At 25.5% G+C, this 17,251-nt stretch overlaps 3 protein-coding genes across 6 annotated transcripts; 2 read left to right on the forward strand and 1 right to left on the reverse strand.

Annotated features, from left to right (window-relative positions):
* Positions 1-264: 264 nt before the first annotated feature.
* Positions 265-2,000, reverse strand: LOC114129607 (protein AAR2 homolog). Its single transcript, XM_027994402.2, has 5 exons — positions 1,682-2,000; positions 1,351-1,580; positions 1,103-1,283; positions 900-1,013; positions 265-819 (listed from the first exon to the last, which is right to left on the reverse strand). The coding sequence occupies exons 1-5, from the start codon at positions 1,846-1,848 to the stop codon at positions 396-398; spliced, it is 1,116 nt and encodes a 371-aa protein (XP_027850203.1). The 5' UTR covers positions 1,849-2,000; the 3' UTR covers positions 265-395.
* A 144-nt stretch (positions 2,001-2,144) lies between these two features.
* On the forward strand, positions 2,145-8,746 carry LOC114129608 (translation initiation factor eIF-2B subunit alpha). Of its 3 annotated transcripts, none has more exons than XM_027994403.2 (8): positions 2,145-2,581; positions 3,746-3,847; positions 4,135-4,274; positions 6,724-6,840; positions 7,193-7,305; positions 7,396-7,540; positions 8,210-8,335; positions 8,435-8,746. In XM_027994403.2, exons 1-8 carry the CDS (start codon positions 2,569-2,571, stop codon positions 8,585-8,587), a joined length of 909 nt encoding a protein of 302 aa, XP_027850204.1. In that variant the 5' UTR covers positions 2,145-2,568; the 3' UTR covers positions 8,588-8,746. The 3 variants fall into 3 exon arrangements, with proteins under 3 accessions (XP_027850204.1, XP_027850205.1, XP_027850206.1); XM_027994404.2 differs by having other exon boundaries at positions 2,145-2,380; XM_027994405.2 differs by lacking the exons at positions 2,145-2,581; positions 3,746-3,847 and adding an exon at positions 4,342-4,807.
* A 1,633-nt stretch (positions 8,747-10,379) lies between these two features.
* Positions 10,380-17,071, forward strand: LOC114129610 (uncharacterized). Of its 2 annotated transcripts, XM_027994407.2 has the most exons (8): positions 10,380-10,548; positions 13,328-13,581; positions 14,951-15,517; positions 15,589-15,684; positions 16,261-16,398; positions 16,486-16,569; positions 16,646-16,811; positions 16,873-17,071. In XM_027994407.2, exons 2-8 carry the CDS (start codon positions 13,338-13,340, stop codon positions 16,955-16,957), a joined length of 1,380 nt encoding a protein of 459 aa, XP_027850208.2. In that variant the 5' UTR covers positions 10,380-10,548; positions 13,328-13,337; the 3' UTR covers positions 16,958-17,071. The 2 variants fall into 2 exon arrangements, with proteins under 2 accessions (XP_027850208.2, XP_027850207.2); XM_027994406.2 differs by lacking the exon at positions 10,380-10,548 and having other exon boundaries at positions 13,198-13,581.
* Positions 17,072-17,251: the final 180 nt, after the last annotated feature.

The raw sequence follows: 17,251 nt of genomic DNA on the forward strand, positions 1-17,251 counted from the left end.
TATACACTGGTCAAAGTATTATTTGTTATACAACATATTATTCTAAAATAACAATATACAAGATACATTTTAAAAAAGCAATTAAAAATAAATATCAAAATTTTATTTCTCATTTATTTCACTAAGTGCCATTATCTTTAAAATATTAATTTATGCTTGGACACAATTAAATAGTTGCATTATAAATAGAGTAAGAAGTTAATATTCAAATAACAAAATTAGACTAGGATAATAAGAGAAACAAAATAATAATTCAAAAATAAATTTTGTTTGGTATAATATTTTATTCAGGTCATACCTAATAAATTATACTCATATTAATATTAATAAAGTTATAAAAATTAGGAAGTTGTATTAAAAATAATATTTTATTGTAAAGATTATAAATATTACATTTAAAATGAATCTTCAGTACAGTCAACAACAACGGGGGCTTCATCGTCATCTTCTTCATTTAACCCATTGAATTCCCAACCAAACTTTTGTTGCAAAAATCGTTTTATTTGAATCGTTCCATCTTTAAGATCATCCTCCAATGCAAAATCACAAGTTTCTAATGTCCTAAATAATTCTTTTAAGCCATTATAAATAACATTATTATTTTCAACAATGTCGACTAAAAAGCCTTCAGGTATGGTTTCTAATTGATGACGTACTGCTATGAAAAACTTTGCAAAAAAGTTTTGATCTTGTGCTATTGCATCTTTACTCATACAAAATAATTGAAATAGCTTCTTCCAGCGCTCAAAAGACTCATAACTTAAACCAAGAAGAAAACAAATATAGGAAAATTGTAGTTCGGCTAATAAATCTATTTTACTGAAAATAAAAGCATATTAGTATTTAATTAATATTGTAGATAATAATTATAATAATAAATATAAAAATATGATAATAACCTTTCATGTTTTTCAGCCATGTTATCAAGTATGTATGAAGTATCAAGTGAATATTTAGTGATTTCTGAAAGTGACGAACCAGGTGGATAATGACATTCTGGAGGTTCAGTAAATCTAAATAATATTGAAAATATAATCCCACATACAATGCACATTACAATATTATAAAATTATGTTAAGAAAATTGATAAAATGTAGTTTACCTTATTTTATTTTCTTCTTTCGGTACCAAGTTGGGCAAATGTTCATATCCAACATCTGTTTCACTTCTAATAGGACCCCATTTTCTTCTTTTTTTGGTGTTTTCTTTAACTGATGTTGGAAATAACTCCATTGCTGATCGAATGAATTTTGTTTCGGGGCATAACCTGAGTATCAAGTTATCTAAAATGAAAAATGAACGACTGATAACTAAAAATACATTCTTATAAAGATTTTCAATGTTCCATACTAGTGAGCAGTGATGATAAACCATTCCATTTTGATAGTTCTTCATATGGATAAGGACCCAAACAGTCATCAAAATGTAATATATTTGTTTTGTATTGTACTATTTCTAATCTGGGTACATCTACCAACATTTCATTTTCTGTATCCCATTTTTTAACAAGACATTCACCTTTTTTAAAACCATGAAAAAAACCACAACGTGGAGCTGTATTTCCATACTTATCGGTGGCACTATAAAAATTATATAATTGTTAAATAATATGATTTAGGTATTACTTAAATGTTAAAATATAACAATTAAAAGTACTAATAATACATTTTATTCATATTACCTATAATATATGAAATGTATGCCAGGGGGTATCATTTTGATTCCTTTAAATTTATCACCAGTCGCCCAGGACATCATATCGATGCCGAATTCCATGCCAGACGGTATGTCCAGAAAAAACGCTGTCGCACCGTTCAGATACAGTTTCATGGCTGTATCTTGATCCATGTCTGATGTATCTTTTTTCAATAAAATATTAAATTAGGCGGGCTTCTAATATAAACGTTATAAATGTCATAAATGTCGTAAACTTTTAAACAATAAATAATTATTATTAAACGGACTTGTATATTTTTTAGATTTAAAATATCTAGGTAATACGGTCTTATCTAAGTGATAGCTGTTGTTGATGAAACTGATAGTACTATCAACAAGACATGGTGAATAAGGTAAAGCTATGGTTGAAATTATTATGAACCATAATATTTATATGTCAACCATGGGTTTTTGTGTTAAAAAAACCACCTCGGCTTGTTTACATCATGTGATATAATCACGAGATGTTTGGTCTAATCATTTTTATCTACATGCCAGTATAACACTACTAAAATTTCATCAGTCCGCAGTCGGCTACACCACGACACGTTACAAGTTACTTTAATTTGATCTTGATTGTTAATGTCATCACTCATCAACTATAGTCTGTTCACTTTAAATAATAAAGTTATTTAAAATAATAGCATGATATTATAGTTAATAGGTAAATAATTCTAATTATTATTATTTAATAATTTCGTTGGCATAATATTCAGTAAATTACTCATTTTATGTGCCGATTTTAATGTTTCACTGGCAGTAGGTACCTAACTAATTGTTGTAGATAGATTATCTATTGATTATTTAAAACATATTTTTATTCGTTAAAAATTCTATATTTGTGCTTAATTAATGTTAAAAGAAGGTAAGCCAATATAAGTTAAATAAAGTGCATGATAATTTTTTTTTAATTTGTTTGATGTATTGATGCGTTTTTTTTTACATTTGTATATATTATATACCGAATGTTTAAATATGTACTCATTGCATTAATATTAAAAACATATAACATAACACCATAACAGTATGTCAATAATTAGCAACATTCGGATCACAATTTAAAACATATTTTCTTGATTAGTTATTCTAAAAATATTTCTGTTTAGTTCTTAAGAAAGATCAAAATAAGAAGGTTTATAATTGTAATAATAACATAACTATATGCAATATTTAAAAAAACAGCATCAACAATAATAATAATAATTATAATTTCATTTTTACATTATATAGGTAGGTACCTCTATTAAACAATATTATTGAAATTTTAACTTAACATTTTATTTTATTTTTTTAAATGAATTAATTATGAGTAATCTGTTACATATTTTATGTAAGAATTAGATATTATTTTACACATATAATATTCTTTAATAATTTAATAAAATTTTTATGTTTAAGATAATTAAAATGATACCTATCATTAATAGGGTTTCATTTCAAAATGGTATAAAAATGTTGAGTTTAAATGTATTAGTGATATACATTAAGAGGACGTTGTACCCATACGTATTGTCTCTGTATTACTCATGCACGACTTAGCAAATTTTCTTTCACTAGTTTCAAAAGTAATATAACCTTAAAGCTTAAATTTTATAATAGACCAATTCACTCTAATATCAAAACTAACAGCAAAACTAGTGAATGAAAATTTGCCCTGTCATATGTATAGAGAACACATTCAGGTGTGATGTCCTTTTAATTATATTTAAAAGAGTCACTTCTGGCAACTTCTTTTTTCGACTAATTACACATAACTCACTTACAGCTTATAGTAAAAAATTAAATTTAGTTTGTATATTTTTTAAATAAAAAAAATAATGAAAAGTTTTGTGTTATTATTAATAGAAAAATCATTAAGTATCATTAGATATTAAAAAAATTATAAAAAAGATATGGAGAAGTAGTATATTCTGTATATGTTATATTCATGAGTCATGACAATTATGCTGATTTTTAATAGAAATCTAACCTACACATTGTACTTTTTCTATATGTTATGTAATAATATACAATTATGTTTTATTTTCAGAGGTATCTCAATATTTTAGTAATATTATGGAAAAGGAGTCAGATATAAGTGCTAGTATAGCAGCAATCACTACATTATTAAAATTATTGGAACATGATAAATGCAAGTATACTTAAAATAATATAAAGAGAATTAAGTAATAAGTTGTATATTATAAATATTTTTGTCAATTTTATAACAATGCTATTTTAAAGTTACAAGTTAGGTTGATCATCAATAAAATAAAACTCATTTATAAATTTGAAAAATTATATGAAAGCTATTATGTAATCTTCTAATTATTATTTTTGTATTTATTGTGACAACTAAGTAAACATTTTATAATAGTTGTACAAATCATCTAAATAATAGGTATACTAGATAATTATTTATATTTTCTTAATGTTTAGCTGAAACTGTACAAGAACTTGATTTTAATTTGCAATCTGCAGTTGAAGTAATTACAAATAGTAGTTTCCGTGTTACTGGTGTGTCTTCTGGATGTGCTTTATTTATGCGGTTTATAACATTTGCTAAGTTGGATAATATTGTAAGTATTTTTAAATGTATAGTGTTACTAATATTTTATTTAATTAAGTTTCATTTTGAATATTTAGACAGTGAACCTATATTTATGGACTTCTCACAATAGCGGACTACTTATTAATGGATATTTTATCGGGTCCCAGCAAAAATATACTTATTAGATAGGTCTTAAGTATTTCTAACTTCCTGGACCCTTCAATACAACTATAATATATTTTTAATTTTGAATAACTATCAAGTGTATAAAATAAATATAATTTTTACATTAACAACACTAGATAATATTATCTATGAATATTATTTATCTATGTTATGGCTTTATTTAGCCTACATTGAAATAATTATTGATTAAAAAAGTAATTATTCCTAGTTTCTACACTTGTGAAGTATATATATGCATATGAAAACTCCATTATGTCTTGTAGAAAACGAAAAAGACTAACTTTGGCACAAAAAATTGAAATTATAAAATTTGTGGAAGCAGAAAATGTTGGAATAAGAGCAGTAGCTGAAAAATTTAAGATTGGTAAAACACAGGTTAGTGATATATTAAAAAATAAATTATATTTATCACAAATATCTATGGAACAAGGAAACGAAAAATCAAAACGCAAATTTCCAAAATCGAATGGTGAAATAATTGACACAGTTATATTTCAATGGTATCTTCATGCTCGTGCCAACAATTTGCCAATTTCGGGTCCTCTATTAAAAGAAAAAGCATTGGAGTTAGCATCAGAAGTTGGCCTGAATGATTTTAAAGCATCTAATGGATGGTTGCATAAATTTAAAGACAGGCATCAAATTTCTTATAAGAATACTTATGCTGATCCTGCATTAGTGAAAGAATGTGTTATTATCGAATGGTTAAATAGCGTGAAAGAAACTATAAAAGATTATAAAGAGTGTGATATATATAACTGTGATGAAACGGGTTTATTTTATCGAATTCTTCCTGAAAATACAATGAACTTTATTAATGAAGCTTGTATTGATGGAAATTTATCAAAAGAGAGACTGACCATTATGTTATGTACTAACATTGATGGAGAATTTGAAAAACCGTTGATCATTGGAAAAGTTAGAAAATATAATTGTTTTAAAAATATTAATATAGACAACCTTGAAGTTGTTTGGAAGTCTAATACTAAAGCATGGATGACACGTAGAATTATGACTGACTGGCTTTTAGATTTTGACCACAGAATGACTCAATCAAAAAGAAATATAGTTCTTTTTTTAGATAATGCAAGTTCTCATCCTTTACTTAACAATCTGCAATCGATTAAACTAATATTTTTTCCACCATATATATCATCTTGTTGTCAGCCTCTAAAGCTAGGTGTTATTCAAAATTTCAAGATGTTCTATCGACAATGTGTTTTAAAACATCAGCTATCATTTATAAATAATGGTCCTGGATTAATAAATAAAATCAATGTGCTACATGCAATTCTTTGGATAAAATGTGCTATTGACGAAGTTAAAAAATCAACGGTTAAAAATAGTTTTGTTAAATCTGGCATTTTGAACACAGGTGAAAACCAATCAGAAGATAATCTTGCAACTGATGAGTATAAAGCATTAATGAATCGTTTGGTTGTTGATGATTCTATTAATTATGTGGGAATAGATGACAAACTATTGACTGAAAACCAATCATTAGATTTAATCAAAATAATGCAAGATATTGTTGGCCCACAAATCAGTGATGAAGATGAAGATGATACTGAAGATGATACAGAAGATGACACCTCAAATCTTCTCAATGAAGATATAGTCTTGAACAATTTGGGTCAAATTTCTGAGTCTGATGAAAAGAAAAAAAATTAACATTAAATTATTAGTAAAAAACCATTGTTTTTTATTTGTTTTTATCCTTTAAGTTAGCAACTAGTAGATTTAATATATTTAAAAGTTAATACTATACAATATTATATTATATTAACTACAATTTGTATAATACAAGGCTTGTTTTTATTTTTTAATTATTTTGTAAAATATAGAATAAAATTTAATTAAATTTTTTTGTAAATTAATAAAATAAATGTTATAAATGTTAGTTTTTACTATGTTAATATAGTATTATAAAGTTTGATCTGACTTAGTTTGTAAAAATTAGTTTAAAATAATATTTCATATGGGTTATAAATATATAACCATTCATAGTATAATTAAATATACAAGTTGTTCTATTGAATAACAATATAAACTGTCAATATGACTATTACATTGTTTATTCATTTTATATTACTACTCAATTCCATACACAATTATGATAATAATGTAATACATTTAGTTGCAAGTTATATTACTTCTTCTTTAAGTAAATTATTTTTTAAAAATCTTATTTACTGTTATTTTTATTTTAACAGTATCAAGAATAAGAAATAAAAATTTAAATCTTGAAATCATTTCAGTTAATATGTATACTTTTATGTACTGAATTTTAGACTTTTGCGGAATGTAAAAAAGTCATGTTGGATCGAGGAAAGGTATTTTTGAAGAAACTTACTGATGCGAGAAATAAGGTTGCCAAAATTACTCTTCCTTTCTTTGTTGATGGCACTGTAAGTATTAATATACCTGCATACTGCATATATTTAAGAACTTTGTAATAAAAAAATGAAATTTTAATATTTAATTGCATAATTTAATAATGATATAATATTCCAGAATAACGTAGGTACATAAAATAGACTCTTAAGTATAATGTGTAAATTTATATGACCTTACCTGTAGATAGGTGTTTTCTCTTCAAATTTTTCCAGTTATTTATACTTGTGTTATATTTTATTTTACGTAAAATATTCGCCAAAGTGTCACTAGTAGGCAGTTTCTTATTTATGTTTTACCCATTAATTTATTGACCAATTGTACTTAATATTATGTATACATCTGATTATATTATATTGTTTTTAGAATATCTTGACACATTCAAAATCTAGAGTAGTGCTAGAAGCCATGAAATTAGCTGTGAATTCACAAAAAAGATTTCATGTTTTTATATCAGAATCATCTCCTGACAAAAGCGGGTAATTTTTTGGCATATAATATTCTTATACATAATAATATAGTTAGAATATTTTTTTGACTTTTTTTTAATACATTTGTTTGTTTATTAGAATTGAAATGTACAACTGCTTGAAGGCACTTGATATTCCTTGCACATTGATATTAGATTCTGCTGTTGGCTATATAATGGAAAGGGTCGATATGGTTATGGTTGGAGCTGAATGTGTCGTAGAGAGTGGTGGAATTATTAATAAGGTAATATATTATATATACTTTTATAGTGACTAGATAGTAGATGAGTGATATTTTTATTACAGGGACAAAGCAATATGGTTTTTTATACTATTATATTATTGAATATAATATTACAAATTTAACATTAATTTAGCTGCTATATTAATAAGCTATAGTCTATTAATTATAATACGTATAGTAATATAAAATTGACAATCACCCACTCAATTTTTATTGCTTTGGGCAAATATTCATTTATATGTTGTGTTCATTATGCAATTATTGTCATAACAAAGATCTATCATAATTAGCTTTATAAGTAAAACTACAAGTCTATTCCAACAGTTAAAAACTGTTGCCTAGCCAATTTTTAGCTCAAACCTAACAATTTTTTTTACTTGTACTAAGTGTAATAAAGTGTAAATATTATTACAAAATGTGTAATCAATTTGAATATGTATTAGTTTTATACTTTTATACATACAGTATTAACACTTTTTGAATTGTTATGACTGTTGAATTTTGTGATATTTTATTATACGTGTATTACCTCTATATTATGAGCAATAATGGTTATAAGTATAAATGATTAACTAAGGATTCTTCGGTATAGGTAGTAATATAAAAATCAAAACAATCCTTTTTGAATAGAAAACGATTCTTCTTTAATATTTATTTTATTTTATTTAGATTGGAAGTTGTACTATGGCTATTTGTGCTAAAGAATTTAAAAAACCTTTTTATGTGCTAACAGAAAGTTATAAGTTCTCACGAATGTATCCTTTGAATCAGAAAGATTTACCAAATAATTTCAAAGTGAGTAATAAAACATTGCATTATTCATAATTTTGTCATTGTTACATATAATTAAATGTACTATTATATGAATTTTATTAATATTTTGTTTCAATTTAGTACACTGGAAACAATTCAAATGATGATAATTTATTAAATGCTCACCCTTTGGTGGATTATACACACCCGTCATACATCAGCTTGCTTTTTACCGACCTTGGAATTTTGATGCCATCGGCTGTAAGTGACGAATTAATAAAACTATACTTATAAATGTACAATACGTTTGGTGTGTTGATTAAATTATGTTAACAATAATGTAAAATTTTAATAAAAAATATATTAAAATAATTAAAATTTAAAATTATAATCTTATTACACCATTGATAATTGTGCTCTTTTTTCTATGAAATATATCACCTATTAATTTCATACGTATTTTTAATTTGGAAAATATCAAGACGTGTGATTACTGCTGATATGGAAGTTGACTACTTATCTAATTTACCTTTCTAATGTACCTATAGATACATTATAAACTATTTATTTGAGTTATATGTTTAATCTATTCAAATTAATCATTATTTATTAGATATGAAACACCGAAAAATGAATAATTGGTAGTACCAATATAGTAGGTATCATAATCGATTGGGGAAATACATACTCGTAAAACATATGTATGTACCTACTATCATTATGAAGTATCGGAAAATGGGTTAAAGTATTAAGCTTAAACACTTACACTTTACAGGAACGACGAAGTTAATTAAAAATCTGATATTTGATAAGCACGGTGTTGAGTTTTGAATATAAGGACTCGGGCCCGTTTCACATGGACCCGTGTACCGTATGGCCGTATCTTACACGTGTATTTAGATGTATACGGATTTTCAAAACATCGTTTTATAAGGTTTTTCCGATTTTTTTTTCTAAAAACAAATAATCAACTAAGGTAAATTTCCACAGAATAATGTCCTTATATGTCTTATGAATTTATGATGTTATGACAAAATTCAGTATCGATAGTACCTATATTCTAATACATTTTGTCACTGTACATGGTATATTAGATTTTAGACTCATATAGTTACTAATTTAAGAATTTTTAAATGAAGAAAGTCCGATTTGGTCACCACATACTTACCAGATGATTACATTTGGTGAAAAACGGTCATATTGTGAAAAAACATCAATTATAATTACTAGAACTTGAGATAGGTACTATTTAAAGCATAGATAATAAAGATATGGATAGGCCACGCCTATGTTAAATATATTTGAGGCCGCGTGCCTGGAGGGGAAGGCAATTGAGGCGTTTTTATAATGATAATTGATACTCTATATAGGTATACTTGTTTGGCCTCAACTGGACCCCTTAAATACCGTTGATAAGACCGATATGTCCTATCCATATCTTTATTATCTATGATTTAAAGAGAATGTAGATTAAATTGAAATTGAAATTTTACTGATGTAGGAAACTGGCATAACTTGAAGTACTCCTTACAGAAATCACGAAGATGCAACCTAAATTACACTGATTTTATTGTTATGAACGTCACAAACTCACAACGATAAAAAGAGGGACTACCACAATCTAGTATTCAATGGCCAAAAATTAAATAGCTGTAAACATCGAATGGGCACAATTACATATTATTACACATTGACTTCCGAAAAAATAGCAACATCATTGAACAATATTATTTTTCCGTGACAAAGTTCAGAAATACCAACCAACAATACGCATTACGCGTAGTTTAAAACGGAATCTAACTACGCATAATATTATGGAACAGTTAGTTGTGAAAAAACAAAACAAGATTTAAAGATATCCAAGAGAAAAAACTCTGCAGCTGTTATCCAACGCTTATTGAAGTTACATTTAATATTACTTTAGTGCATATTAAATGATAAATATAGGTAGGTACCTATATTATTAAGTATAATATTACCTATAAGTAATGACGTAAATATTATATTGTTTGAGTTAGTATGTCGTCAATCGTCATACCAACATACTCATAACAAAACAATTCAGTCTGCCACGATATAATATTGTATCCTTGTGCAATACCACAACTTTATAGTGTTCTCTCAGCTAGTCAACTTTTTATAGTAATATTTCCGAAATATAATAATATTTGCCACACAAATTCGTTATTATTTTAAAAAGGAAATATTAATCGATGAAAAATATATGAACGATGTGACTGCGATCATCGTTTACTGTAAGTATTAACAATTCGTAAATATTTCCATTGTTTTGAAATTATATTTTGGTATACTGCAGTTTATAGGCAACAACAATTTACAACTTGTAACTTTCACCTATCAAACATCGTTATCATAAAACGTTTTTACTTGGCTGCTCTATGTTTTTGTAATCGATTGGCAATTATATAAATTATTGAAAATTTAACACTAACATTTATTAAAAATATCCAAGGTCTAGAGTCGTTGACATTGACACAAACACACAGTCACATATCAATATGCAGTGGTTTCTAATGTTGTACCTTCCGTTGTTTATGCCAAATTGATATTTCATTGTCTATATGTTTCACATAAAATATGTATTTTAGATTCTGTTGATCACAGAATGATGCGTTTTTAATTTTTAGTAAATGTACCTAATATTAAATAAAAAAAAATCATCTAAAAATGTTAAGTTCAAACTATAAACTCGACACCAATACCAATTATACATTACATATTTCTAAAACGATTTTAATGGTATCAACTGACGTGTGTGAGTGAATGCATGAATTTCAAATATGTTACATATAAACACTAAGCAATCATAGATCATCAAGTATAATATGTAAATGACTAAAGTCACTTGATGACCGAAGTAGTCTGTAGTTTGTACGCCGATACTCTATTGGCTTTTTGTACTCCCATATACTCTTGATTTTCCATTATATATATTTAATCTTAAAATGCATAACTTGAGCTAATTCAACGTTCGTGTTCTTATGATTTTTCTCTCTACCTCTTCACTGAATTAAGAATGCTGCTAAATTATACATCATAAAATATATTTTAATTTTTAATACTTAATGTTTCAATTCGTTTCTAATTATTAAAAGTATTCGTCTTTTAATACTCATCACCTTCATTATGAAATTCAATCAATACATTTTTATATTTTTAAGTAATATTACCTAGGTACACGATTTGCATTTTAAAGAAAATTTAATTCTACCGAAGTTTTAAAATTTGATACTTATTTAACGGATACAACTGTGTCATGTTAGATAAATCTAATTTTTTCCTCTTGTATGGGCAGAATATTTTAGTAAAAAAAAAAAAAAAATTAGCTCCATTAAAGTATTTAATGCAAAATCAAAATTATTAAACTTTAGCTTAGTTACTTTAAACATTTAAGAATGAAAATCAAACATTTAATTCAAAAATTAGGTATATATTTATAGAAATGTTAAAAAAAATTACACAACGAGTTTTCATATTGATTTTCAATTATCATTCATGTAAAATCATTGTGCTTGGTTGTAAATCCAATTGGTTTTAATGAAAATTATGTTTTATTCAGATTGAACTAATTGATTTGAAAATTAATTTTTTTTATTCTGATAATTATCAGAAGTTCAAATTTAAAAAAATAAAACAAAATAGTATTTTAGAACTGTACATAAAACTTTCATAGGTACAACGATTGTTTTACTTTTAAAAATATATTGATGATAGTGGCAACTGAGTTTGGTTCAACGTTATTTGAACAAATATTTTTATGAAATTAACACATAAAATCAATTCATATGGATCGTGATTAACAGACGAACATAATTTTTAGTTATTTTTAGAAATGAGACAACAAAATATTTACCATAAGTACTTTTTATTATTATTGAACGAAATACAATCTCAAATTTGAAGTAAATTAAACCATTATTCAACCTGTTATGGTGTATACTATATAAAGATACAAAAACAACAATTAAAAACACTCATCATTGCATAATCAATATATTCATTCCTCCGTTCAGAATATAAAGAACACAAATTTATATAAAAAAAAAATGTGTTTGAAATAATTGTATACCTATATAAGTTAGTAATATTTTATTTGAATTTATTTATACATTTTGAATGAGCAACGGTATGGTACTATCCTTCTCTAATACAATGCTACGTATCTAGTAGAAACTGCCTACGTATACTAGCTAAAACTGTTATGATAGATTTTACCTACTACAAATTTAATTCAATGTTCCATTAAAGCATTTAAGTCATCCAAATATATAATTATTTTTACTTTTAACTTATATTATTTATAATACTTATAAATATGAAATAAAATTTATTATGGTATCTATAATATAATATTGTAATAAACAAACTTCTCGAGATGAAATAATCAGCACACAACTTGTGTAAACTTACTTTTTTTTTTCATTTCGTGTACCTATCTCAAAAAAAATTACCAGGCACGACTTATGTTACCATAAAAAAATCGTAAGACAATTTCGTATTTGAGACATTACTAATTTGTAGCCATATCATAATTATTAAGTGGGTCTGCAGTAATGATTTCCAAGATAAATTTCCCAATACACATACCGGTATTTTTTAGTATTTTTAAGTTTAAGGTAGGTACTTGAATAAATGTTTACGATTCTTATACAGAATATTGGCACACCGAATCTAAACCTATATGACTATTATGTTGACATAATGAGTCAAATACAATTATATGAATTTATATTAATCTTAACGCTATTTAAACAAAATACCCACTTGTACTTAGAAGTACTGTAGCATAATGCATTATACAACGCAATGTACTTTAAATTATTTTCATACGCATGCGCGCACAGATTAGATGAAGTGTTAAATACTAAATGGTTTTCTAAACATACATACCTATATTATACGAATTTATAACGGACAGAGTGACAGTTTACCTTTAATACCTATATTAAACTATTATAGTTATGTATGGTAATGCTAATTATTTAGGACTTGTGGCAATTTTGACTCTTTCAGTAATTTCAAAATGTTCGTCCAAAACCCGATGGCGGAATTAAAACAGTATGGTTACAGTTCGGAACCTTACCTGATAATAGCAACTGCCCTTTATACAGCATCCCTGGCGGTATCTAGTACGTTGAAAAGATCCTGTGAGCCAATAATTCCGTTCGGAGAATGTCTAGTTGGTGTTTACGAAAATCAACACTATGCACATTCGCTTATTAATATCTCACAGTATTTGATTTCTTTCATAGTTGTATTACTAGCAGGTAAGTACAAACTAATAATATAATATATTATAGGAATACTGGATACAAAATCTTGAACTATTTATTTGACAATAGTACGATAGTGATCGGAATACGTTTTACTTTTTCGATTTTGAATGGAACAAAAATTTTAGATTGATTTTATAATCATGTATGTCGTGTATGTGTGTGTTCTTGTAGAAAATATGTTCATCATCAAACTTAAAGAAAGATTACTGGTAGCAAATTAGATCTTGCATAATACTTGTAGGATGAATTAATTTATGCCAAAATCTGTACATTTTTAGTTATTGATATTTTTTTAAATGTGAATTATTTAATTTAAAATTTGAACGAGTAGTTTTTCAGCTATTAAAATGTTTTTCCAAGTATAAAAAAGAGTGGTCAATAGTGAGTCAAGCTCTGCTATATATTAGGTTACTATAATGGATGTTTTAAATTTGAATCCAATGATAGGTATTATTTTATACAAAAAATGACTCTGAACGAAGATGATTTGTCAGCCTAGGATATAATTTCCAGTGGTTGGTGAAAAAGGGGGTTTATGTTTTAATGATCTAAATACACCAAAATTTAAGTTCTTTTATAATTATTGTCAGCCAAACTTATGGAAAATTTTGTATTTAAATTTCAACTCTTATAGCTACTTAAACAAAATTTTTTATGAATTTTACTTACAAAATAATTTGCAAATTTTCGCGATGACATAATATTTCGTAAAAATTTGGATTATAAACTCTTATAAAAAATTGTGATTAACGATTTTTGATTTTTTTTTAACTACAATAAGAATATTTCATAAGGAAATTTGTATTCAATTTTATCTATATTTAAAAAAAATACCTAGAAAAATAGCTAAAACTTTGTTATTGCTTAGAAAAGTACAGAAAATGTCTACTTTCGAATCTCTAAAATACTAGCTAGATTAACTTTCTTACAAAATGAATATTAAAAGTTGAAAATCAAAGCATTTTTTACTATAATGTGTTTGTAGACATACATTTATTAATTTAAAACACACATACACACACATCATTGTAAAGTTAATTTATTATTCATTACTCCATTGTGAATTTAAAATATTAAAATATTAATTTTTTTTATTTCGTACCTATTTAAAAAAAAATAATAAGTTTTTAAAATTTTTTGTATGATTAAATTATTTAAAATAATTTATAATATTTCTAATAACATACGTACGAGTAAATACGTTTTTTAGAAAACCAAAAGTTTACCTTAAAAAAAAAACCTCCATTGTATTTAGTTATTAATTATTTAATTGAATCATTTATTTATTAATTATAAACATTTGTTATAAGTTATAACATTTCAACAGTTAACGAAATAAAATTACTTTATTTATTTTCAGGTGCATGGAGTGACAATCATGGAAGAAGACGTAGACCTTTGATTTTCCTACCAATTATTGCACAGATTTTAACAGATAGTTTATACATTGTGTTTTACTATTGGCACTGGCCATCGGCATTTGATTTAATCATGAAATGTTTGAAATGGATAATACCTGCATTTTACGTTGGTCGAAATATGTTCTGGGTCGGTGTAATGTCATATGTATCGGAAAATTCAACTATTGAATCAAGAACTTTGAAACATGGAATAATAATTGCAACTTATCCTTTAAGTTTATTAGTGGGCGCTGGTATAGTTGCACTAATAAAAATCGTCATTCCATATTATTCTCAAGATCACGTATTGTTTTTGGTAACAATATTATTAAATTTGATTGCGTTAATGGTTGTACATTTGTATATTAAAGACACATCTGACTCGTATGATAAAGACATTAGGTGGCAGAAACCAAAATATATTCTAAAAGAGTTTATCAGTTTATTTAAAAATAAATCAATGAGTTTAGCTATTATATTAGCCGTACTGATTATATGCCAATCAATATTAGTAACAAGAATAGGATGTAAGTAACAATAAATGTAATTTTCGTAATTTTATACATTGGGAATATTGTATTGAAATTTTATTTTTCAGGTGATTATGGTTTATTAATGGAGTATATTGAAAATAATTGGCGTAATGACGAGGAAGTTTATTTTAGTATTTCAAGAACGTTGGCCATATTTTTTGGTGATTTTATTATATGGTTATATTAATTGTTAAGAGGACGTCATACCCCCATGCGCCATGTCTTGTTTCCGTCTTACGAATGCATAACATATCAATATTTAGATTCAGTTTTCAGTTTTGTATTGTTAACTTAAATATTAGAGTAAATTGATCTATTATCATACTTAAAGGTAATATAGTAATCATAAGTGTTTTCTCTTTGGCTTTTTATAGTATTTAAATTCTTAAACGAATTTTGTGTATTATTAAATTTTAATATTTTACATATTTATAAGAAATTCGCTTGAAAATTAAAATATTCTAAAGACTTGACCAAAGAGTATATATGTTCTTACCTTAACATTTGACGATAAGTCAATTAATATAAAACTAGAACTAGAACGGAAACCAAGAATGCGGGTATACGTCTTTTTAATAAACAAAATAATTTTTTCGAAGAATTATTTAGCTATTTATAGGTATTATTGGAGGAATCCTAAAAAATTGTATTCAGTATGAATAGTTTTTAATTATTTTTCATAATTTCATTTATACTTATTTAATATGTTATCTTGTTATTTTTATTTTTATTCATAGGAATTGTGTTTTCGGTTTCTGTTCTAAGCCATTGTATGAAAATAAATGATTTAAAAATTGGCATTTTATCTTGCTGCTTTTATATTGCAGCTGCTATTTGCTACATTTTTCCAGTTCTAATTTGGCAAATCATTATGAGTAAATATTATTAGTTATTTATTTATATTTGATACATCGTACATTTATACTAATATATTTTTTTAATAACAATCATTCTTGTTGTAGTTACAATTATTTATTTATGCCACGGAACAGCTGTTACTATTATTAGTTCATTAGTATCTAAATTAGTGGCGACCGAACAACTAGGTATCTGCGTATAAATTTTTGTTATATCATTATTTTTAAATTTTATAAGAAAATTTTAATATTTAAATTTTTCTAGGTCGAATAAATTCCATTCAAATGTGTATGAACTCGTTATTGACTGTTGTTGTAGTTACGTCTTATAAATCCGCATTTGGTTACATTCATTTTACTAAATCTGGACATTTGTGTTTGATGGCTTTCTTGTATATATTTTTAACCCTACCCATATTATCTATGTTTATGTAAGTTAATTTTGTTTTTAGAAAATATTTATTTACATTTACTAATAACATTTTTTCATAGGATTTTGCATTCTAAGTACAAAGATTTCTGGCAAAATGATACCATAGCAGTAAATCAAAAAAATGTATATACTATAAGTCAATAATGTTTTAATGTTATTTTATTTTTTATTTATATAATTTGTATTTGTATTTTGTGTACATTTAATACATATAAATGTCATTAATTTAATTTTTTAAATAGAGGAAATATTATATTATTTGTTTTATTTTATTTTTCTGTAAATCGTAGTAAGTGAATAGTAAATATAATAATATATATCCAGCATGCCGTATCATTAAACTTAACCATATTCTCATCTTCGGTGTACTTAATTTAGATTTTTAAATTTAAGACCTGCAGGAAACAAAATATTTTTTTTAATAAATTAATTTAATAA

The sequence above is a fragment of the Aphis gossypii genome, chromosome 1, assembly GCF_020184175.1.
Source record: "Aphis gossypii isolate Hap1 chromosome 1, ASM2018417v2, whole genome shotgun sequence".
Classification (NCBI taxonomy): Eukaryota; Metazoa; Arthropoda; class Insecta; order Hemiptera; family Aphididae; genus Aphis; species Aphis gossypii.

Bases quoted from the DNA above. Each gene is read 5' to 3' on its own strand.
- LOC114129610 (XM_027994407.2), top strand. From the start codon at position 13,338: ATGTTCGTCCAAAACCCGATGGCGGAATTAAAACAGTATGGTTACAGT. The intron at 16,399-16,485 runs GTAAATATTATT...TTCTTGTTGTAG, and splicing joins AATTTGGCAAATCATTATGA to TTACAATTATTTATTTATGC. The intron at 16,812-16,872 runs GTAAGTTAATTT...ATTTTTTCATAG, and splicing joins CCCATATTATCTATGTTTAT to GATTTTGCATTCTAAGTACA.
- LOC114129607 (XM_027994402.2), bottom strand. From the start codon at position 1,848: ATGGATCAAGATACAGCCATGAAACTGTATCTGAACGGTGCGACAGCG. The intron at 1,284-1,350 runs GTATGGAACATT...TTTTCATTTTAG, and splicing joins TTTATCATCACTGCTCACTA to ATAACTTGATACTCAGGTTA. The intron at 1,014-1,102 runs GTAAACTACATT...AATATTATTTAG, and splicing joins AAAGAAGAAAATAAAATAAG to ATTTACTGAACCTCCAGAAT.
- LOC114129608 (XM_027994403.2), top strand. The intron at 4,275-6,723 runs GTAAGTATTTTT...ACTGAATTTTAG, and splicing joins TTGCTAAGTTGGATAATATT to ACTTTTGCGGAATGTAAAAA. The intron at 7,541-8,209 runs GTAATATATTAT...TATTTTATTTAG, and splicing joins GTGGTGGAATTATTAATAAG to ATTGGAAGTTGTACTATGGC.